The sequence below is a fragment of the Amphiprion ocellaris genome, chromosome 9, assembly GCF_022539595.1.
Source record: "Amphiprion ocellaris isolate individual 3 ecotype Okinawa chromosome 9, ASM2253959v1, whole genome shotgun sequence".
Classification (NCBI taxonomy): Eukaryota; Metazoa; Chordata; class Actinopteri; family Pomacentridae; genus Amphiprion; species Amphiprion ocellaris.
Window position 1 is genome coordinate 16,124,065 of NC_072774.1, and position 24,225 is coordinate 16,148,289.

General features: G+C 38.6%; 1 protein-coding gene across 7 annotated transcripts in view; it reads right to left on the minus strand.

Moving 5' to 3' along the window:
* The window catches only part of sema6e (sema domain, transmembrane domain (TM), and cytoplasmic domain, (semaphorin) 6E), a 159,859-nt gene that overhangs the window by 35,430 nt on the left and 100,204 nt on the right, over positions 1 to 24,225 (minus strand). For all 7 annotated transcript variants that reach the window (XM_035951315.2, XM_035951320.2, XM_035951319.2 and 4 more), the window contains 10 exons: positions 24,046 to 24,102; positions 23,531 to 23,632; positions 15,835 to 15,925; positions 14,547 to 14,669; positions 12,572 to 12,660; positions 12,139 to 12,356; positions 10,736 to 10,867; positions 10,314 to 10,469; positions 7,259 to 7,435; positions 6,702 to 6,839 (listed from right to left, as the gene is read on the minus strand). In XM_035951315.2, the coding sequence (XP_035807208.1) occupies positions 6,702 to 6,839; positions 7,259 to 7,435; positions 10,314 to 10,469; positions 10,736 to 10,867; positions 12,139 to 12,356; positions 12,572 to 12,660; positions 14,547 to 14,669; positions 15,835 to 15,925; positions 23,531 to 23,632; positions 24,046 to 24,102 (1,283 nt within the window). The remainder of the gene's footprint in view (positions 1 to 6,701; positions 6,840 to 7,258; positions 7,436 to 10,313; positions 10,470 to 10,735; positions 10,868 to 12,138; positions 12,357 to 12,571; positions 12,661 to 14,546; positions 14,670 to 15,834; positions 15,926 to 23,530; positions 23,633 to 24,045; positions 24,103 to 24,225) is intronic.

Below are 24,225 nucleotides of genomic sequence, written 5' to 3' on the forward strand. Positions count from 1 at the left end.
CTATTCTTTTAACTTGTTTTTATCTGAGAAAAAGACAACAAGAAAAGCCACAACTTTAACTCGGTGTTACAAGCAACCACGGAGAAGTTAAGCCCAACTTAGAGCTTCTAATAAAAGCAACAAAAAAATCTTCCTAAATGACAAAATACAAATTATTAGCATCATGTCATTTATCAGTACCTTCCAAAACAGCAGTTTCTGTGCCATGTCAACCCAACCATATACCCTGACCTCCTCTTCATGTGGACTTTGAGCCTCTACAGCATCATAAAAGTTCAGATTTTCTGTCTATGAACAACAGCCATGATTGCTGTCTTGTCAAATAAATGCATCTCACCGGGACAGCCAACATGCTGTTTGCCACTACCGGATCAACTGCCTATCTGCTCATGTGCAGCGGCATGTGTGTTGGTAAGTCTGCTTGGACAAACTGCCTGAAATGTGTTGCCAGAGATGTTCCGGGGATTTTGAGTCCTCCTATGCTGCAGATGGGTTAATTGCATTAAAATTTTGAATCAGATTAATCATGATGATGGATTAATCTGCATTAACACATTCATTTTGACAGCCCTAGTATTTATTAAATTCAGTAGTGGATTTCTGTTTCATGACATATCCCTGGAGGTGTCTTTAGAGCAGTGTTAATGAGGATGTTGTTTTTTTGTGATGAACATACTTAATAAACAAATATTTTTTTCAGTGACAGGCAAAATAAAATTATTTTCAATAGCATACACTAACGGTGTTAAAAAGGCTGAAGCTTCACCTGGTGGCACAACCAGGTACTACACCTAATGTACAAAACAACCTTAAATTAGTTAAATTAAGGGACACTTTTGAATTAATGATTAAGCATTCACAAGAATCAGTATACATATCATTAAGAAATCTAAAATGCAAGTGGTGTTGCATTCTTTTCTATGTTCAAGCCCGTTAGTTTTCTTGCAAATAATTAAAATTATTACATTTTTATTAATTAATTTAAAACTGGAGAATTGACACGTCAACATGCATAGAACGTAGAAAATCTGAACTTTAGAGAAAACAAACTTTCTTTTCATCAGAAAAACACCCTTTTGCCCAAAAAGCAATGTTTTGTGCTTTGTTTTTTCACACCATCACAGACTGAGAACTTCTGTGTATAAAGAACCTAAAATGACTCACACCCCTGTGTGTGACTACCTATTATAACACTGCATAATGCTACTTTAATGAATCATTCATGCCTTAGCCATAAGGTACATATGCATCTCTTTACACTCTGCCTCCCTCCTCCCTTCACCACAGGCATTCATCTACACCGACATGACAGGAACGGACATCAGCACTAAAGTACTAGAAAAAGAGGCTAGCGGGTCTAGCTGTGCTTTCCGTAAGAGATGTGCAGTGGAGTCATTTGTTCTTTGTCTGACGTTGCTGTCATATGTGAAATTTATATGCAACATGGGTTTGTGCGTGTCCCTTGCCAGTCTTAAAACCTTTGGACTTCTCTTTGTCATACTATGATGAGCACAGAGGTGTCTAGGTTCGCCTGCAGTCATGGCGTGTAAGGAACATCCATTAGCTGCTGAGGACTCATAACTTCCAGCTGCCATGTTGAGAAAGTCTTGGGAACAACACAGTAATAACTTACTGGAAATGGTTTCAGCTCATATGATGCTGCTGGTGAGCAACTCTTCAAGGATTGCAAAATTTTCTACATTGGCTTGATTCTAAATATGTATAAAATGTTCATAGTACTGCTGTTTTGCTATGATATTTATAATGATTTGAAGTCATATCAGTGTTCTGCCACGAACTGTCTCTCACATACAAATTAATGTTCGTTTATATCTGTAATTCTAAAATTACACAACCAAGTGAGTTGTAGAGACATAGTGATATCTCTACATATAAGTGAAACAGGAAACAAAAATCAGCAGAGACGCTCAGACAATCAATAGCTTATTATGCAGGAGAAAATAAAGATAATGAATAAAAAAATAAATTTAGGTGAGCTTAATTTAGATTTTACATTCAAATACAGCAGTTTGACACTGCTGTCCAAAGAAAAATGGGAGCATGGTATTGTATGTTTATGTTCAAGTGAGAAATCTCTCCAGCAGCAGCAGGAATTATGACTCTTGTCTGTAGGGAGCAAAGAACCAAACAATAAAACTTGCTACCGAAGGCTGTCTCTTACCATCTCTTATCAGCGATCATTGCTAGTATCCTTCCACCATAACCACTATATGCTCCTCTAACCTCAACCAAGGTCTATGTATTTATATTTTATTCCTTAAGCAAAGCCTAAACATAGTGGGGTTTTATGTGTTATATGTTTATATTTGCAACAATGACTTCTCAAGGTTTTGGACTCGTAAATGAGGCCATCGGGGTTGTCAGATCAATATAGGCTTAAACACTGATAAAAAAGCACTGGCAGATGCAGTGAAAGATATTGATTATCTCATTACAATTGCACCTGTCAGGAGGTGGGCTATACTAGGCAGCAAGTGAACACTTGATGTGTGAGAAGCAGAAAAAATGGTCAAGTGTAAGGATCTGAGAGATCTTGACAAGGCCCAACTCTGATGGTTAGTGACCGAATCTCCAAAACAACATTAATGGAGGGAAGGTTGGCCAAAGCATACAACAGCCACTTCAGCACAAATTGCTGAAAACCTGATTGTTGATAATGACAGAATGGTGTCAGAACACACATTGCATCACAGATTGCTATTTATGGGGCTGCAAAGCAATCAGAGTGATACCTGTCCACTACCAAAAGTATCCAGAGTGGGAACGTGAACGTTAAAACTGGACCTTTGAGCAATGGAAGAAGGTCGGCCCCATCTGATGAGTTATATTTATATCATGAATGTCCAGGTATTAATTCCTCATTTTTATGGGGAAGACAGGAAGCAGGACACACTATCAGAAAAAGGCAGAGATAGTGTGATGCTCTGCCGCACTGCAAACAGGAATGGTTTGAGGAACATGACCAAAAGTTCAACATGTTAACTTGGCCTCCAAATCCCTACAATCTCAGCCCAAACGATTACCTGTGGGACGTGCTGGAGAAACTAACCAGATACATGGAGGCAGCATCTTGCATCTTGCACAATTTACAGGATATGCTGCTAATTTGGTCTAGGTACCGACACCTTCAGAGGTCCTGTTAAGTTCATGTCTCAATAGGTCAGTGCTGTTTTGATGGCATGATGGGGACTTAGGCAATATTAAGCAGGTGGTTTTAATAGGGCTCATCGGTACATGAGTTTTTCTGGTGAGTAATAACAAACGCTGCCTTCCAATTTCATTACAGTTCTGATGTCTTCTAGATTTCAGCAATTATTTTGATATACTACAACATTATCATAAGCTAAAAAAAGGACAACCAAAACTATAAAAATAAGAACCAAGCTGTAAATAAGTGGAATGACCCTGTGAGGTATCCACAACTTATATGTTGAACTAAATCAGATGTGCTTTATCGGTGGCAGAAAAATAATATATATTTATTTAAATGCAGATGCAAGTATGAGCAAGTTGAATCAGTTCATGTAAAAAAAGGAAATATCTTTGGGAGCTGAAAATCCCTGGGCCTGTAGATTTTTAAGGGTTTGGAGCCTCTCTGCCCTTTTATTGTATTTTTTTTTATTAAAATTCCCATTTCATACAGTTTCTTGCCGCTGTTCAAAACAGAGCATTTTCTGAAACGTAATATTGGCAACAGGGCCTCGAGTGAAAAAACAAACGTGATGGCACAAGCTACAATGAGAGAGAAAAACAGAGAGAGAGAGAAACAAGGTAAGAGTGAGAGAAGACAGAGACAGAGAGAGAGAGAGAGAGAGAGAGATGGAATAAATCTCATCTGGAGGGAGACAGATTCATTGGTGTGGTTAAGGAGGATATGGCAGCTGAAACCTGACCTCCTGGCCAGTGCTGATGCGGCTTACGGGGCCCCTAATCCCAGGATGAGGTGTGCTGTAGCTCTAGTCTCTAAAAAGGATCTAGGGATGTAGCTGACTCGTGAGCTTAAGTAAAACAGGCCCTATCCATTTTCTACCAATTCCTTCTTTTCCTTTCTCTTTGTCCTCCCGCTTCACTAAAAGAAAGAAAGAAAGAAAAAAGCAGTGGCCACCATTTCTGGCTCCTGACCAATCAGCTGGATCCAATTTATGACTCAACGATGTTGAGAGCTTCCTCAGGCCTTTGCAATGAGGGGTTAGCATGCTATGGGGGTATATGCATTCCCTGGGGGAGCTGGGAAGTAATCCCTTCTCTGGCTGGAAGGGGTTGGAGAGAAGGGGGGAGCTACGAGGGGCTAACATTCCTGACGGCCCCAAAAATAGATCCCAAAGCTGGAGCGCAAGTACATTAGCTGAGGCTAAAACATGGTCTGACAAAATGAAACTCTGCAGACAAAGAGACACTTGAAGGTTCTGCTATGCTCTGCTTATAAACATTTTCCTCAGACAATGTTTTTCTTTGTACTGTTCAAAGAATTTACAGAAGACAGTGACCTACGGTGACTATGTTTGTGGGCCGATAAGGCGATGATTACACAAGGTGTATTCTTCTTGTTTTTATGCACGTTCTCACTTTGTGCATAAAACCTTAAGTGGAAACATCCACAATTAAAAAAAATAAATAAAACGAAACAAAAAACACCATATATCAAAAAAAGTTTACAAGTCCCTCTTCAGTCTTTCAATAAACCCCTAAATACATATCTGTGTGCATCAAAGTTAGTTTTTCCATGAAAATAACCTCTGGGTTAGATATACATCTGTACTGTTGCCTCCACTAGAATATGTATCTCTATGAAAGTCTCCCTCTCTCTCCAACTGGCCCTTTCTAGGAAACACAGTTCCACAAATCTTGGTAGGGGATTTAACCTTCTGAACTCAAAACTCACAGGCGGGCTTAAAAGAAAGAAGGAAAAAAAATATCTGCATTTATCAGAGCAAGAAACTGTAAAAATAAGTATAATCGATTCTCCAACTCTCTTAATAAATATAAATATGTGTAACTCTCAGTTATCTGGAAAAACAATAAAATTTAAGCTTAAAATTGGTATAATTCCTTTAAATGATGTTTAACAAGTTGCTGTATTTTAACTTTGTGACAAAACACCTCTTTATTTTTTAAATGCCACAGCTAGAAGCAGCTAGCCATGGTAATGCCATTTGATTGAAGAGGTGCAAGACTTTTATATTGCAGTGACAACTGAGCCCACGGTGAAGAAAAATGTGACAGGAACAAAAAATGTTCAGAAACTGCTTGGGGTTGAAAGAGTTAAAGAAATGACATCATGCCTGCCTTTTCTCCTTCTATGAAAAAAAAGAAGAAGCAAAAAACAAAGAAGAAGCTGATTTCTTGGCCATCCATAAGCATGACTTATTCTAATCAGCTTTTTACACTTGTGCAAGAAAGACTTCAAATAGAAAAAATGATTGCTGTAACAACAGAATAAAATGAGCACAAAGTAGAAGTCTACCACTAATCAGTGAGCACTTGACATTTGAAAAATTTGACAGTAAATAACAAGTTTCAAAATAAGGTTGGTGGTTGGGAAGAAATCTGACTATTGACTTGCTGCACACACATTATGTTTTCCGATTTCCTGTGCAACCTAATTTCTCTGAATAACCACATTTTTTACTAGCTTGTAAAAAACTTAATAGTATAAACCCAATAAAACTTGAAGAAAATACATTTAATAAGACAGAATTTGAGGCATATATACTTGCCATTTTTGTTTTCATTTACCAATTAACATCTGCTCACCAGAAATGCTCCTGATTACAGCTGTATAAAAACATGGGGTCATGTAAATTCAGACCTGAGGGTCAAGCAGGGATCTGAAGACCATCAGCTTAAAAAAATGCTTGATTTTTTTACCACAGCATTTCTTATGTATAAGCCACACTGCGCTCCCCCGCTGCTTAGTTTAATCTTGCACTCTCTTACCTGCCAATACCACAAATAATTTCAGAGTGCTTTTTGGGATAAAGTGAGCCAAGCCAACTCCAGGAATCAAGCAGATAATAGCATAACATCTGTTCTCTGGCACCAGCTTTTGTCCAAAAGCCTATAACAGCATTGTGAGTGGACACATTTCTTAAATTGGTAGCTGCAAAGGAAACTACTTGAGTTACCTGGCAGTGTGAGTGCCATTTTCTTCATGGCACATTTGGAGGAAACCTACAATCCAAGCAGTGTCACTGGGCACTAACACAGTTTCTGTGACTTTTAAAACATTTTCCAGAGATTCATTTTTCCCATGCAAACAACTTTTCCTTTAAAGTCTTCAAGTGGCCTTTTAGTATCCAGCATTTTATGGGGTTTTGTCCCCAGTTTAATCCCTCTATTCTTGAAACTGACCTTGGATAAAATTTAACAACTTGAGAATGGACCTGTTAAGGGCTTACTTACTTTCATTATCTATAAATTTATCAATCGCTCAATCTGTAAAGTTCTCAGAGTCATTGACAATTGGTCCAAATTGCAGAACTATTTAATCAACAAAGACAGAAAGTAGAGAAAATCTATGCATTTGAGAATCTTGAAGCTGTTGATACTCAAAAGTCTGAAGACTACAACTTTTAATGTTGATGTTCTTGAGCATCCACAGAGGATAAATTTAGCTGCAAGACAGGAGATACAAGCCCTTTATTTATCAGTGGTAATGTTTTATTCTACAGGTCACTCACTTCTTGCAGTTGCTGTACTCAGAGCAGCGGCTGAGCGGCACACGGATCACACAGCTTGAGAACGCCACGAACAGTGCATGATGATCCCGGTCCAACTCAAGGCCCAGCACCCTCCTGTCCTCCCCTCGCACGTTGCATCTAGGAACACAGAAAAAACACCAACTGTCAAGATCAGACATTTTCGATTTTGCTTCATTTTTAAATCAGCGCTGTAGACAGCTGGCACAGTCTGAAAATTATACAGAAAGCCGGCTGTGAATCAAACTCCATGCAGATAGACAACAAAAGAAGACATAGAAAAGAAAGCATCCCCTCTAGCTGTACAGGGTGATGCAAAGTGTTACAATAGACCAAAGAGTGGGTGGGCAGGACAGATCAAGGCAGAACAAGAAGAGGAGGAGAAGAAGCAAGAGTGGAGAGCAGGAAAGAACAGAGAGATACTAAGTAAAGAATAAATAATGAATAAATAAAAGAGAAAAGGAAAAGAGGAGAGATGATTACTGAAAAACATGCAGCACTTAACACAGAAAAATAACATAGAACATTGACTGTCTGACTTGTTAGGATTGTAGACGTCAATGTCTTCCAGGAGTTGGGTGCTGAAAGATGCATTGGCTCCCTCGGTGCTGGCCAGGATCTTCAACACATGGCCATTGTCTGAGCCAAGAAACACCACCGTGTAGTTCTTATACGGCCCTGCTGACGTATCCACTGCGATCTGGGTCAACTTAAACCTAGATAAGAAACAAGAAAAAAATACCATTATAAAAGAAACAATGTTCAAAGTATAGACATATATAAGGAAGAGATGCAAAAGCAACAGGCACGATGACTAAAATCTAGAGTGAAGATTATCTTAACTGAAGCTGTCATGTCACTTACTTCCTGGTTAGCATCTTACCATTGTTGTTTTGCTTTGTTAAAGTCAATTTCTGGTGGTAAACAAAACAAACAGTGGGTGAGCTCATTGTATTAATCATCAGTATCCAATCAGTCACTTCATCTGCCAACCCACCATTCCCTTCCTCCATCGCCTACTGTACATCCTATAATACCTTCATCCTATTAATTCATCTACTAATCATCCATCCACCCACAGCCATTCAATCGATGCATCCTTCTTGTTGTTTAGCCACTTTTCTCACCACTTCTGATTGCTTCTCGTTTAAAGCCCCAGCTTTCTATTTTCTGTTTGTATTTATGAGGAAGTCCAGTCAACTGCTGCTTTGTTTAGAGCAACTCTGATTCATATTCATCCAGCTCCACAAGGTTACACCTGGGAGGTGCCCAGTATCACCATAGCCGTCTACTGCTGGCTCCACTGGAGCAGTTGAGGATTAAAAGCTGTGCTGAAGGGCACCTTGAGTCCAGTGGTTGCTGAGAGAGGGATAAGCTTTACTCATTCATTTTCTGACTGCATTTTCCCACTCTGGCGAGGGATTTGAACAAACATACTTCCTTTAATAATTCTTTTGGCTTCACATTCCATCCAGACTCTTCTATTAAGGACACCAGCAACAGCTCTTGTGCCCTCCCTTCTCCCTCAGACCCTACTAGATGGTCCCACACAGGCTGGTGTGTTTACCCACATGGGCTAGACTGGCACGTCCCCGCCATGGCTCAGCAGTACTGCGTGATGCGCTTCTGGTTAGATTTCATTTTTGCAGCATCTCTCTGGGGAGAGGCAAGGCAGATGTGATGTTTTTGGCGACAGATGCGAAGTGGTGCATGTTTCCCCAGTGTGGAGTCACTGCAGTGTCTGGCTGGCTGCCAGGTTGCCTCTGTGTACTCCTGTATACTATGTGCCTGTACTTTGTGTGTGTGTGTGTGTGTGTGTGAGAAGACTAAAATCTGCGATGCGTATCTGCTGTGTACATCTATGTCTGAGGTTTACGTTGTACTGCTAGAAACACTTGTGACACTTATCGCCGATTCAACGTTCACCCTATCATCATCTGATATCAGTAGATTCTCATATGTCACAACATGGTCACTCCCGCACACAGAGTGCCTTCCGCCCTTCAATGTGTGCTGCAGTGGAGCATCTGCAGGTCAACACTCAAGGAAGATCCTCTCCCCGTACACTGTGTCTTTGATGTGGGCTGACATCGACTGTTAAATAAATCCGATGGGTTTTAATGAGGGACAAGGTTTTGGATTCCACCTGAGCTCACACATCGATACCAATCACAGTTGCGAGTATGAAACATGGCTGGGACTCTGTGTTGCTATAGTTAATTTAATAAGTACAGCCAGGCTCTGAATGTCAACACACCAGCTATGTTTTTAAAGCAGCTCTGTATGCAGTTTTGTGATGTACAATGTAGTTTACTGGATTACATTAGAAACATTTGGAAAACTGCAAAGCTGACTTTGAGCTAGAAATGATCACAAATTAAAAAAGTTGCAAAATACTGCAGCTAAAACTCTAAAATAAATGTGTTTTTAGAGCAGAAACAAACATTATTGCTAAGCTGACAAAGAAATAAGTATGCACTTACTTTGATATTTGATTTACTGTGCATTATCTTTTTCTGGTAAAATATTTTCTTGTTCTAGATTCTTCAAAATGAAGATTTGCTTGTTTTCTCTGATTTATGTCATTGTAAATTAAATATTTGGGGGGTTTTGACAGTTGGTCAGAAAAGGCAAAACATTTAAGGAGCTTATGTTAGACTTCAAGAAAATATACAGAGATTTTTTTCACAATTGTCAAAGGTTTTATAGATCACCCGATTAATTACTTAAGAAAATTGATAAAAATAATTATTAGTTAAAGGTCGACATATTTAAATGACCAGCATGTAGTAGCAGTGTAGGAGAACCTAAATTGTAGGCCCTAACCAGAGTCATTGTTTGGTTTGTCAATTCTGGGCTACTGTACAAACATGACAAGCTCTGTGGAAGAGGACTTGCTTCCTATGTAGATATAAATGGCTCATTCTAAGTTTAAAAAAAGTGACACAACTTGTAGTTACAGGTGATTTTACACTAATCAAAACATACTTATGAATATTATACACTATTATACTTTATAAAGTAAACAATGGGCACAATATAAGCAAATGCCGTCATTAATTACCTGACGATGGTCAAAAAATTCCAAATCACAAGTTGACAAATCAGCATGAAATTGATTTGTTTTCTTTGACCCACAATCCGAAACTCAAAGAAATTAAATTTACAATGATACACAATGTGGTTCTATGATATTTACAACGATTCTGTTTTACAATGATGAAACAAAAAAGCCAGCACCTCCATTACCTGACTTTCTAAAGTGTGTTTTAAGCATCTGTTCATTATTATAGCACCACTCGGTACAAGTTTGAGTCAATTTTCAATGAGGGATACACTCAACTCAGTAATATTAGTTTGTGTGAATGCTGAGAGCTGCTGCTGGTCTCTCCTTGGTGGAACCTTTCAGAGTGTATATAGTGTCTGCAGGTTAAGAAGTAAAGGCTGAAAAATTGTTAAGGTGAGCAAACTACAGTGTAGACTTCTCAGCTGAAAGCTTTTGATGCTTTGCTCCTGTCAATAAGACCTCATGCTGTGCAAGACAGAATCTGCTCCAACACTTGTTCATCCATCCTTTTATCAAAATATATCTACCTGCTTGTGGTGCGGGTGAAATAGGGTTTGTCGTTGACCGAGGGGACGGACTCGTCCATTAGCGGATACGACTTGATGAAAGTCAGGGTGTCGTCAGGGAAAGTAGTGGACGACTTGTATGCAGCTGCTGAACCCTCACCGGCGCAGCAGCCCGGCCTGTGCAACAACAGCAGAGAAAGAAAGAACAGCAGGAGTGAATCCGCTTCCATAGGCACAGATGTAAAAACACTGGCAGCTGTTTGTTTTTGGGGACGAGCAGGAGGAAAATCAGGTGTCTTCTGTGACTGCTTGTTTTTTTTCTTGTTCCGTGATGTCTGTACAGAGCAACAACAGCAGCAGCTGCTGCAAAAACTCCATTGTCAGAGGCAGAAAAACAAGTTCTTGGAAAGTGACAGTTTTCTATTTAAAGATGCATCTCTCACCTTGGTTTTGGGACTTGTTCCTCTGGAACAGGTGTCCATGCCGACTCGCTGTTCCTCTGCTCTTTGAATTTGCCACTGAAGGCCTTCTCTATGTCATCCATGTAGAAAGCACAGACTGCTGAACCAGTGATGCTGTGGAAGGGGCCATAAAGGAAGAGGACATTGCAAAGAGCCAGATGAAGGGTTGGAATTCACCACCTTGTCCAATGATGGCACAATCTCTGTTTCTGTATTAAGGACAATCCATCATACTGACTTCTTTCACAGGTTCATAAAAATGACTCTGTTCCTTCTTTTTGTTCTATTTTTGTTGTTGTTCTGAATGTATTTACCTTTATCTTAGTTTTTACTTCAAATGTGTTAGCATTTTGTAACATTGCACTATGAGTATAGTGCAAGTTAAAAAAGAATTAAAAACATCCTATTTAGTTTTTTCTTTCTTAAATAACAAATTGAGAGCACGCCTCTTAATGCAAATTTAGATTAAAAGCTATGTTTCACATGTTAAAATATCTACATAATATGCTTTCAGTCATAACAGGGCAACATATTAATTGTCATTTTAAAATCTACACTTACTGCCTAGCTAATTGCTTCAGTTATCTTTTGTCATACAAAATCGTGACACTGACTTTAGTCTCCCCGGGTCTTCACTGACAGTCAAAACAGTGGATCAAAACCATCTGGATATCTTAATGACGTTTCAGTAGATGTAATACAGGTGATGAGGAGCAATGAAACTGAGGTGTGACTGAGCAATAGGAACAACCACTGATTAATAAACAATGGACTCAATAGTAGTAGCGGTACTTAAACGAATGCCACAGTAGATTTTATTTGGAAGAAGGAACATAATGTTGTTACAATGACCATTCTAGACTGAAATCAGAATCATTTGCTGGTGTAATGACTGTACATATAATTTATTAACTCAAAAATCATCTCTGTGTATCAAAGTTACATATTATGATGTTTTTTCAATTAAATTATTCCAATCCAGCCTTAAAATGCAGTTCAAGCACACCAGCTCACATAAGACTCTGCTCAAACATTGTAAAACTATTCTATGCTACACAATGACAAGTTGTAAATCTGGAGTAAGTCCTAAACCACAAACAGACCAAACTAGTTACTTAGATTTGTCACATATGAAACCCTGGCTGTCTGAATCTTTGTTTTTGAGACTGTCATTAGTATACAGCAGTTGTAAGGTAGAAATGCTCAACAATGGAACTGGCTGCTTATTTTGCTTGTGATGTGCTTTCTAGCATATAAAACACCTTATGGACACATTAATGTGTAAAGCACTTGATTTTCATTGGAGGGGTCTTTAATTTTAGATTAAGAGCATGATGCTGTACAGAGACATTCAAGATTTTGGGATCATTAACAATAATTCCTACCTGTTTGCCTGGGTGGTGAAGACTCCAAGCACAGCTGGCCGGTGGTTGATCTGCAGCACGTTGGTCAGCGACTGCAGAACATCAAAGTAGAAGAAGGAATCGCCAGGCACAGAGCAGTTCAGCCGGGCTTTGAGGAACGATGTCCAGTAACGCTCCAGCACCCTCGGGGAACCTCCGTTGTCATTCTTACAAACACGAGCGACTCTGGAGAAAACCACCTGAGGGGATAGCAATGTAAATCCCTTACAGGTGACAACTGATGCATAAATCAACACACTCAGGCAGAGCCAACATGGAATGCTGAGCAGCGTTTAGGAATGTGGTTTGCATGTTAAGAGATGCTGCTTTTAGAGTTCATTCTGCTCAGACACAAAAATGTTGATGCCACAAACCACAAGTCTGCCGAGTGTCTGGTCTCAAACGTGTCCCTCACCTTGCCAAGAGTGGTGTACTCCACTGCAATCTCGCTGAAGAAAAAGTACACGTAGTTCCCATACTCAATAGCGTGGAGGAAATGGGGTTCTGCAGGAGACAAGTAAAAAAAGAAAAAAGAGTTTGTGTGACAAACATGCTGGCGGTGATGCCTTATTTGTAATAATAAGTATTCATAAATAACTAATAAATAATTAATAAATAATGCATTTTGTGATTACTGTCCATCATTAGCAGGCTGGGAGTGGAGCTGCTGAACACAGAAGCTCAATCTAGAGAAATGGTGAGAGCTCTAAAATGGCAAATCATGATTTTAAAGAAAGGAAAAAAGTAGGGTGAGTAATTTTGCCAATTGCAGACATTTATTGTGTTAAAATAGCAGAGATGTTCAAAGATAGTAGTATCTGTAGTGATAAAAATACCATGACAACTATGCTCAAGTTAGAAGAGAAAGAATTCATAGGGTTGGGATTCCATAGCATTTTGCAGAATCTGAATTCAGAACTGATTCCAGTCATTGCATTTTTATTCTGTCTAATCCTTTGATTCTATTTTGGTTCAGATTCTGATGTTTGCAGGTACCTGAATTAATACATATTTAAAATACCTAAAGATACAGATGCAGTTGAGACCAGAAACGATTAAGTGTAATATCCAAAATTTCAAAAATCAGTGAAGAAATCAGGTATGAAATGTTGATTTATTAGGTACGCCTTGCAAAAATGAATGCAATTTAATGTAAACATCCTGCAATGAATCTTTGAAGGTTATAGTATTCAGTTTTTGTTGAAACTGTTTCAGTGTTGATTCAACTGTGTGTTCTAGAAAGACACAGTTTGTGGTATTTTGTAAACTGTACTGAAGTATAAACAGAGTGCATCGTCTCACTGATTAAAACAGAATGCTCAAAATAATAAAAATGCTGGTCAGTGTAAACTGCCTCCAAAATGATCATTATTGAATCATCAGCTTCCACAATCTGTTTAAACAAAAACTGCCACGAAGGTAAGATTTATTGCAGGACTCCTCTATTAGACTGCCTTATTTATAGCTACTATTTGGCAACTCGGTGTATATCTCACAATGAAATAACAGCTGTAGCCTACTTTGGCATGACTTTCTTTTCACAAGCACATTGCAGAAAATATCTTCTTTCTTAAGAAGTACTAATGATGAGATTAATATATTATTCAAAAACATACAGCTGAAACAATTAATCAATCAACAGAGAATTAATCAGCAGCAGTTATGATAATGATGATAAAACATTTCCACTGCTAGAGGGGTGATGCTGCTCTAATGAGAGCAACAGTCTCCACATGGCTGAAGCTCTAAACCAAATCCTCTGTCTTTAAATCGGATATAATGAAACACATACTGAAAGGGACGCACAACAATTCAAGATGATCTGGACCCTAATTTTACAGTGCAACCAGTGACTACAAACACTTAGCATGAAATGGAAACGAAAACATCTCTTGTATGGTTAAGTGAGAAAATAATGTCATTAACTGATGAGGGAGATGGCAGATTCTGTCAAACGAAAGTGACGTGATCAGATCATAACACTTGGGGAATGAAACAGTCAGACGCAGGATTAGAAACTGACGTATGGTTCGGTATCAAATTATTGTTGTCTGAGCACAGACATCAGCGTAACAAAAACACAGAAACTAGATGTGAGCCAAATTACTTACATAAATTACAGCTAATGTAATCTCTAATGCTGAGTGCCGCCTAAAAATGAGGAGCCTGCTACCTGCATATTTAGGATAAGATTTCCTAAGAGGCTTGTTGTCCTTGAAGCTCAGTGAATTTTGAGGATCTGCAGGGTTGAAATCTCATCAAACATGACACCAGCTCTCTGATCCCAACCCATATCTGAGAATTTCCACACCTTGGGATCAACCACCTCACAGAGCCACAAGTGTATGTTGATCTGCTATTACACCCAAACATGTAAACATGATGCTCACCTCGCAGCCATTTGGAGTCGTACTTGACTGTACGCAGCACAGGGCTACTTTCTCCCAGACTTCTGTAAATAACTGCATCACTTGCCAAGAAGTCCGTCATTGTGGCAGAGTAGAAATCGCCACCTGAGAAAAAATAAAAAAGTAAGTGAGATACACTGCAAGGGATCACAGGTCCTACTGATAACCCACATCTCTTAAGTGTCTATTTTGGTCACAGGTGACCTTTATTGCTCTTTAAAAAGAGGGTAAGGAGAACAGATGTAGAAGAATGTGCCACTTTTCATAACACACCGTGTGAACTCTGCATAAATGTCAGTGGAAACCTGGCAGGATTGAGTGCAGGTTTGGCTCTCTCTTCTGTCCTCCTGGAACTTGACCCTGATGTGTTCACAATGTATCAGCTTGCTTCACTGCTATGATTAGTAGAGAAACTACAAGTCTAACTGCAAACCAGAATCTATCAAGGGGAAACTTCCGATTATACCTTTTCATGATCCATGCTTAGATACTGAATTATATTTACATGCTCGTACCCACACAAACTTACAATGGTGGAATTTAACATACAGCTTAATATATCCCAGTATATATTATACCATCTTCCTACTCAAGGACCACACGTCAGAGCACATCCAACAATTACACATATAAGCTAAATTACTACAAATCATATATACGTCACATAACAGCTGCCTAATCTCAAAGACTGCTGCTGTGTTTTGGAAAACTGAAGGACATTTTTCTACATTCTTACTAACAATGACCACGTGAAAATGATTAAAACTGACTTTTGAATCATGCTTGAGCAACCACAATGTGCATCATATTATCATAATGAGGTAATATATTTATAGGCAGTCATCCTGCTTTGTCACATACCAATAAGAGAAAATTGACAAAAAAAATAAGTGCAGACATGATGTTCGGTGCAGTGGATTATAGAACTCAGGTCAGTCTCAACAATCTGCTGATCAGATTTTGTCTGGCATGTACATGATTTTAATGTAAAGCTATGACTGTTACAAAATTGCTTCCAAAATGTCCACTTAGATAATTAAAAAACAAAAAACAAAAAAAAACACCTTTTTTTTTTTTTACCTTTAAGGACTTAATATTTACTCCGTAAAATCCAGTTTAATTTTCAAACCAATATGTAGTGCATTACTCCCAGCCTAAACTGTAAAATAGAAAATATAATAATGCAAAACCAACAGCAGTGGGACTTGAATCTGTAGGTTTCACATTCAGGACAGTCTCTACAACCACAGGGTCACTCTGCGCTACTCACCTGCAAAAAGGCCGACATTGGATTGACGTGATTCGAAAGGACATCGAGCCTGACCCACCACCTCCTCCCCTTCCTGCTCCAGTGTTGACATCTAGGTCAGAGAGGACACAGCAACAAAAGGATGCTTTATAAGGCCATATACAGAGCTGTAATGTTAACGCAACAGAAAAGTGGGATATAAAAAACTGACATTTGTAAACACGAAAACAGTGTCAGTGTTTACACTTGTAAAGTCATGAAGTGTCTGCTGCTCCAATGGTAAAATCAATGAGCTGCAAACACCAAAAGTCTTAAATGCAGTCAGAATTGCGATTGAACAAAAATGATGTGTAAAAAATCAATCTGTTCTAATAAAAAAGCATCACATGCATCATAAAGATTAGTTTTATTTCATGTTTTGTATGTGGGTCATTTCCATAAAAAATGTGTGTGAAGTCTGAGGTCCTGCTGTCACAAGCAGAGAGGACAATTTATCTCTCAGCCACAGATATTAAGCTGCTATTTTCCAAGCTGCTGTTAACAAGGTTGTAAACCTCAAATACGACAATAAGCAAAACACAGCAGTGTGCGTATATGTATGTGTGTACGTGACGAATGAAGGTTGAACTCATGTAGAGCAGCTTTGACACCTTCTGCAGCAATAAGGTGACTGACACATACACACTCTAACAGCCCATTAGCACATCGGTTTGGTTTATGTCATGTTCATCTGACACGTGTTTGTGTAATTGCTGCTCTGTTGTGATTCTACCATATCACTGCTCAACTGTCGCTTTACTGCAAATGCTAAATACAAAGTTCATATCTGTGGAGAGGACACAATAATGGAGACATTTAAACAACTCAAGCAGAGCTAAGATGGTACATTAAAAGTCTTGGCAAATTTGAACTCTTCATTTTAACCATATGACATCTTTGTCATTAATATCTTCTTTTTTTCCCAGAACCACCTAGGCTATCCAGATCTTTCATTATTTAATTAAACAATACTTGCATTTTATTGTTCAGATTGGCCTTTGTCGAGGAATTTTAAAAAAATAAATATTAATAAAAATATTTTATTAATATACTTAATAAAATGCTTTGTATTATGAAATTGATATGAATTAGAAGGCGTGGTTTGTGTCTCTCAGGAACAGCTGTCATTATTTTATTCACTGAAGTATTATTTTACAGTAGACAAGCAAACTCCTTAACAAGGGACCCCCAAGGACCACTGTGTCTTGGGCCTCCACTGCCTTCTTGCACACATGCGACCTGTGCTCATCTTTTTAATACAATTTTTCAAGTGTTATGATGCAAAGTTACATAAACGGTTTATATAAATTTGTTACTTTTTGTTTACTTTTCATACAAAGTGGGATGCAATGTCAGCCTGCTGGAAACATTGCAGAATTTGAAAGGGTTAGTTCAGGTGTTCATGATATTACTTTGCTAATGTTTGATCTGTGTTTATAATGTTATTACTTCTGCATTGTTACGTTCCTTGGTGTGTGTGTATTAGAGCAGGTAGGGTAGGTTGTGGGGGCTTTTTTGTGTTCTTTTTTCTATGTTGGTGACTTGTGTTTTGCCTAACCGAAATAGTGTTGTGCTCAAAGGACTTTGAGATCGTATCGTGGGATGAGCTTTATAATTAAGAAGCTAGCTTTGTGTTGGACTTTGGTTTTGTTTCTTCTTTTGTGAATAAATAATTTTTCTGCTACACGATCAGCTTTCCTGCCTCTTTATCCAGTTTTGTTTGTGTTACTCCCCTCATCCCCTGGTTACAAATATGTAACCATTTTATTATAAAGCTCATTTTCTCCCCTTTCTTGTGATAGATTAACATGTAATGACAGCATTGCATAAATATAAACAAATCTAAATATTACCGTGTCTATGCAATGATGAGTTCATAAGAAATCCATTCATTTAAGAGTAATGAAGCGAAGAGATGGACGCGGAGCAGATTGTAGCTATGATTACATTTTGTTGTGTATGTACCATAAATTTGTTTATTTATTTATATTATATATTTAACTACCATCACTCAAAATGTCAAATCATGTGTATTTTCATTTAATATGTGCCACACTCTGCTGCAGTAAACACTTGGATAGCAATTCAACTGCAAAGAAGGGATGTGAATTTAAGAATTGAGTTGTTTTTAGCATATTAGAATAAAAAAAACTGTATCTTTCATGTTGTTCATTTTATCAGAAAAGGATTATCAATGTTAATGGGTATGATTTTGTATGATTTTTGTATATTGTGTCTTGCTTAGCGCTGTACATCACTATGGTTATCTTTTTACTGAGGCCTGCCGAGACACTGAGCTTAAAGCCAACTCTGGTATAACAGAGCGATCTGACAGTTTTTATGAGCTCATCTGGAGCCATTTTGGTGTAAAAACCCAGGACATGTGGGTGTTGGGTTAATGGCTGCTCTGTGTGCATCTGACAATACGATCATCTGGTGGAGGAGTAAATAAGCAATTCAAAACCTTACAGTACAATTCTGGCATCTAAATTGTGCAGAAATATCCCCAGGGATGTGTACAAAAAACCATTTTAGATTCTTAAATGCGCATGTGTTTACGCTCCACTACACCCCTGTACCTGATGCAATTCAACACAACAGCTCTGCCCTCCACTTCTCTGGAGCTTCAAGTGTTCTGACTGAGTCTCTACTTTGTGTTGCTGTTGTAGTAAAAAGCATTATATTGCACTTGTGCCTCTTTTTGTGTAGCTACCTCCTGTACAGCATCAAAGGGTGAACTTTGGCTAGATTTGGTGGAAAGAGCTTTTCACAAAAAACATGGTGAGAGTCACAGAAGTGAAGTTCACAAAGTGGCAAAGACTAAGTGCTTTTAATGGCTTTTGCAGTTCGGCTTTTAACACAGGAAGCCGACACATGGAGAGAAGCAAGAAAAAAACAAAAGAATGTGACTGAGAACACAGTAAGATATTCACATACAAGGTTTAAATGTTCAAATTTAGATCAGTGGGACACTTCCATTTTGATATTTTTTTGGTTATTGTAACTCAGCATGTTTAATTTTTTGATGTTTTTCTTGACAAGTGCTTACAAGCATGCCAAAAATTAATACTTTTTTACATTCACAAGGTTCACATGGGGTTAATTGTACTCTACAGTACTTATTAGGTAAGGACTAATTCCTCCAAAGTAAACTTCAGCAATGCGACTGTAAACCCACAAAAATCGTCATCAAAAAAAGAGTGTGCAACCAAAGAAAAGGAAATAATTCAGTTTAATCAGTAATCTGTAGATTTGTGCTCTTCAAATGAAATGGAATTCTGTTTAACGTCTGAATAGAAATCAACATATTCTACTAACTTCTCTGCACAGCAGTTGGTTAATCACAAAAAACAGACCTCTGAAATCAAAGACAACTGAGGATTCAGCAGTTGTGCAGTGACTGCAGGGTTGTTACTCCAGCAGGCAGATGAAGACAGACGGTTTTGACGCTTCAAGGTTTGTTTTATCATCAACGCATGTTGAAGACAGCCTTTCTGTTGTCTACAGACCAGCTGTCTCAGCAGCCTGGTCAGTGAAGCTGCCTATTTATGGCGGGGCATCCGTTCATGTCTTTGACCAAAACACACACACGCACACACGCACACACACCGCAGACTCAATCCCCTACTGTCCGCCACAGATTTTTCGAGGAGTCCCAGAGACAGATTCCTTGATATGATTTATACTTCCTCCCTCTCTCCCCAGCTGTCTGGATAGTCATCTCTTGTACATTTTTCCAGATGAGGGAAAAAGATGAGGGGTGTGGAACACAGATGGGGGAGGGGGGCTACAGAGAGAAGGAGCAAAAATGTGTGGATATGTTTAGGTAAAACTGTAAATCAGCTTCTTTACCAAAGGGAGTGTGTGGCAGGGAGGTGATAACATTTGGATGTAGGTCAGTGCGCAGTTCTATAAACATTTTACATCAACCTCTCTGCAGACCTTCAGGATATCCAAGACATGATTTGATCCTGGAAAGTACTTAGGTGCCATCAGCCTGACTGGGCAACAATTCAGCACTGTAAAATGTTGACATTTGCTTCTCCAAAGCTGGGAATAAACAGGGTCTTATTCAGAGTCAGGGTCTTATTCACGCTTGAAAGTGTATGGAGGGTTATCACCTTTGCAAATTGTAAAATACAAGAGAACAAATGTAAGAAATAATTGAAAGTGCCTGCTTCTCCTCTGAAGTAAGCCTGTCTAGCTAATTAGCTCCGTAACTTGTTTCCAAAGCTAGGAGTGGCGTTCTTATTATCATATCTAACTATAAGATATGGAGTTTCAAGTGAGAAAAAGATCTAATCAGGACTTACGATCCACTACATGGAAGCAGTGTGACACCTAGCACATATTCTAACTCAATTTTCAGAGTTTAGCAGGCTCTGTCATGCTCTGAACTGCATCTAATTACAAATGCTTGTACATTTATGGAATACATTGGAAAAAGAATTGCCCAGCTGTCTGTTTCTCATGCTGTGGAAAGGAAAATCTAAAAACATGTTGACTGTATTCTGTCAGGTTTACTGTACACACTATAATTTGTTGAAGTTATTCCTGCTGTTAAATACCAGCAATAGAGGTCTATCATCTATACCAGGTATATGTTACACACCCATCTCCAGGCAGGAATGGGATGTTGCTTTATACTTAATCTAAAAATAACCACAGACACACACAGCCACACAGCTACACACAGCCACACACACACACACACACACACACACACATATATATACACACACATATACAGTATATAAATACACACATATGCTGTTCTGCGACTTGGCCTTTAAAGCAGTGCTGTCGTACCAACACACTCAGGAAACAAATGCTTCTTATTTTATTTTCCCTAAAATGTGAATAAAAAACATTTCACACAAACACCATACAAAGTCGATGCACCAGACATGAGTTGTGCGGTGGGTTGAGGTGGGTTTAAATCTGGGGTCGGCAGTATTTTTTTGTGCATCACTGGGGGAAGAAAAACTTTTCTAACCTCATACAATATTGTAGTTCAAGTGGCCTAAGAGGAAAATACACTTCTGCACCTTTTGGCTTTTGGTTCTGCTTTCAGGGTTTAGAAAATCTAGAGACTCTTCTGACAGCAGAATGTGGTGGAATAATGGGTTGGATGGAGGACTTTTTGTACAGGAGACTGGGGTTTGAATCCCAGGTCTAGCCACAAATGAATGTCACTGAATGTTGATTTTTAGCCATATTAAGCCATAATAAGTGCATGCTTGTCTGGTGGGAGGGGTGTAAAACAAAGATGGAAGAGCTACAGTATATTTTTAAACTTTGGAGGGATTTTGTTTTTAAAATTTCATGCTTTTCGGTGTTTCCAGATTTTATGGTGAAAAAATGTTGATAATGTTCGCAAAATCTATGTAATTACCTAACGGTATAGCAGAAAAAATATTAATACTGGGTTACAACAACTTGTGTATCAGCCTAATGTCAAAGTGGAGTCAGTTATAATTATTTATATAGTATGAAGCAAAGTAATCTATAAGAGTGCATAATATGTTATAATCTTATCAGTTCTTACATGTGTAAAATTGTAATCTAATAAGAAATTAGTAATTAAAGCTGCTCTAGTTGTTAAATATAAAGCTGGTATAATAAATATTTAAGTAACATATTATTATTGTTATTATTATTATTATTATTATTATTATTATTATTATTATTATTATTATTATTATTATTATTATTATTATTGTATAATTACAGCACAGTACACACATCAAGTACAGTACTCGAGCTAATTCACTTAATTACATTTCACATTGCTTTACCTACCACTGGCCTGTACATCTTTTTGGTATCCACAGTGGGACAACATGCTTCATTTAGACCATTTCTTACTATGAAATCCTTTAAGTCTAATTAATATCTAATTTTGCTGGCCACTCAACTGGAAACCCCAGAAGAACCCTGGGTTTCCTGACCCCCTAATATGAACCACTTGGCTTGTTCAAAAACAGTGAAATGTGAAGTCTAGAATTATTCAGCTCCCCTTTGGATTTCAGACTCCCCCGCTTTGTTAGATTTACAGTCTGTGCTGTAGAACTTAAACTCCCTCCTCTTGTAACGGCCGGCCGACTGTGAATCACAGTCCAAACCTGTGATCTCACCTCTGAGCCTCCAGTGCAACGTCATGTTGTGTTTTATTTGACAGACCTCAGACTGTTGGAGATTTACCTTTGCATTGTCCTTAAACAAAAGGTATCTGTTCCTTTACTAAAGCATGATGCTTTTCCTCAACTAGCGCGACTGTTATTTATCACTGGAGCGATGGAATAACCAAGGAGACGGGGTGCAGCTGAGTGCTTGAGTCACTGGTGTGCATTCGTCCCTCGACTCTGTACTGTCTTTCCCCATTCCATTTCCATCCATCTCCTCCCTCAGCTTTGTTTGGTCAGAGGTGTGAAAGAAGCCGTTGTATCATCACTACCATCAGCATATTTTGTATCCTGTCAACAGATTGCTCTCCCTCTGTCTTGTTGAGCCAACATATTGTTCCACCAACATTAAGCATTTGAAGTCCCCTGGTCATATAAAACAAAAATATGGCAACACTCACTGTGAACAGTTTGTGCTCAGTGCCGCTAATATTTGAGAAAAATGTGGATGGCCGTTTCATGTCTCTTTCAGGAGAAAATATCTAACACCATGATTAAAAAAGAGCTGTATGTGTCAACAAGTATATGCTAGTAAAATTTTAGCATACAAGAATTTTGCCTCTTCATAAGCGTAGCTGTCTGCATTTGGCATTTGTGTCACAGTTGTTCAGACTGTCCCTGTTGATGTATTTAATCATTTTTCCAGTGCCTGCAGTTTGAGCTCACAGCTGTTCGTTGGATCATCATTGAGAACACAAACTGAAGTGCTGACTGCCAGACTTCTTTTATAGCTGACAAATGCTGCATTCAACCTGGTATGACCTATCTTTGTGGGTGTCATTTCACAGTGGGTGTATTTTTCCAAGTAGTGTCATCTATTGTTCATGCTCTAGCTGACAATCACAGATGTACTGATATAAGAAGATACTAAGTACAAGTGTTCCATATGTTTTTCTGAACTTCCTTTTTCATAATTTATTCTATGCTGTCTACTTCATTTGTGCTTGCTAATACTTATTTATAATAACACACAATATTTTGCTGTCATATTATATTGTTGTATGATAAAAACACTATCTTTGGGAAGGTTGTATTCTTTAAAATCAACATACCCAATTCTTTACTAACCTATGTCACAGCCATACTCCCATAAACAAAGTTTTTAAAATACAGATTTTCTTTAAAAATATTAGCTGAAAATTCCAGCATCAGTCAGGCTTTAGTGTCTTTCCCCCTGGTGGAATGCACACTGACTGTGTAAAATTGCAACACTGTGCAGGATTTTGTCACTTTCACTGATGTATAGACATACATTCTGTCTGTATGACCTGTATTTATGAAATGATATCCCTGGTAATAGCACTTCCACATAAAGCCAATAACATGGCATTAGCTTAGCGCACAGTTTGCCATTTCCACTGGCAAATCAAATAATGGGGTGCATCTGAAACAGCAGACAAGGACACAGCTAAACAGATCTTATAACAGCTGTAATATGATGTCTTATCGGTAATTGAGGCCAGGAGTCAGTACACAGCAGTGCAGCATCTTACCTTATAGTTACGGCAGGTGGGGTTGAAGGCATTGGTGCCGCAGGCGAACAGCGTCTCGTCATTGCGTGGCACGAGCACTTTGATGTAGTTGTAACATTCGTCCTGTCAGGAGGAAAACAGCTTGATGTTATTGTTCATCAGGGAGCAGGTCCATGTTGGCTCCTGGCACGCAAGCAACACAATCAAAGCAGGACTTGCAGCAGGTAGACGGTGCATTTTACTGGCTGACACACACACACACACAGCCATTATCGTAATCCCCAGGCTGATTCTTGTGGTTTCACTGCAGCTCTAGAATAAAATGTGATGCCAAAACCCCAGTCTGTCGTCTCTTGATGGCTGTGGAGCTGATTCTGATAAGCTACCAGCACACTACCTTTGCTTATTTACAGAACTTCATTGTGCGAGAAATGGTGGCACAGGCAAACGCAGAGAGTGAAGGAACCGAGAAGTAAAACTAAGAACAAAAATGCAGAGAAACAAGGATGTGTATGTGTCAGGAAGATAATACTCACGCTGTTTTTCCCTCTCACAGTGCACTTCTCCACATCCTTCGTCTTCCAAGTCAGTTTCTGAAAAATTAACAGACAGCCAACTGTCAGCTCAAAGACAATCTGTTTCTCACCATCCCGGCTTTTGTTGAGCTTAATCGTTCAAGTGCTATTACGAGACAGCTGTGATGAAGATCTCATTAA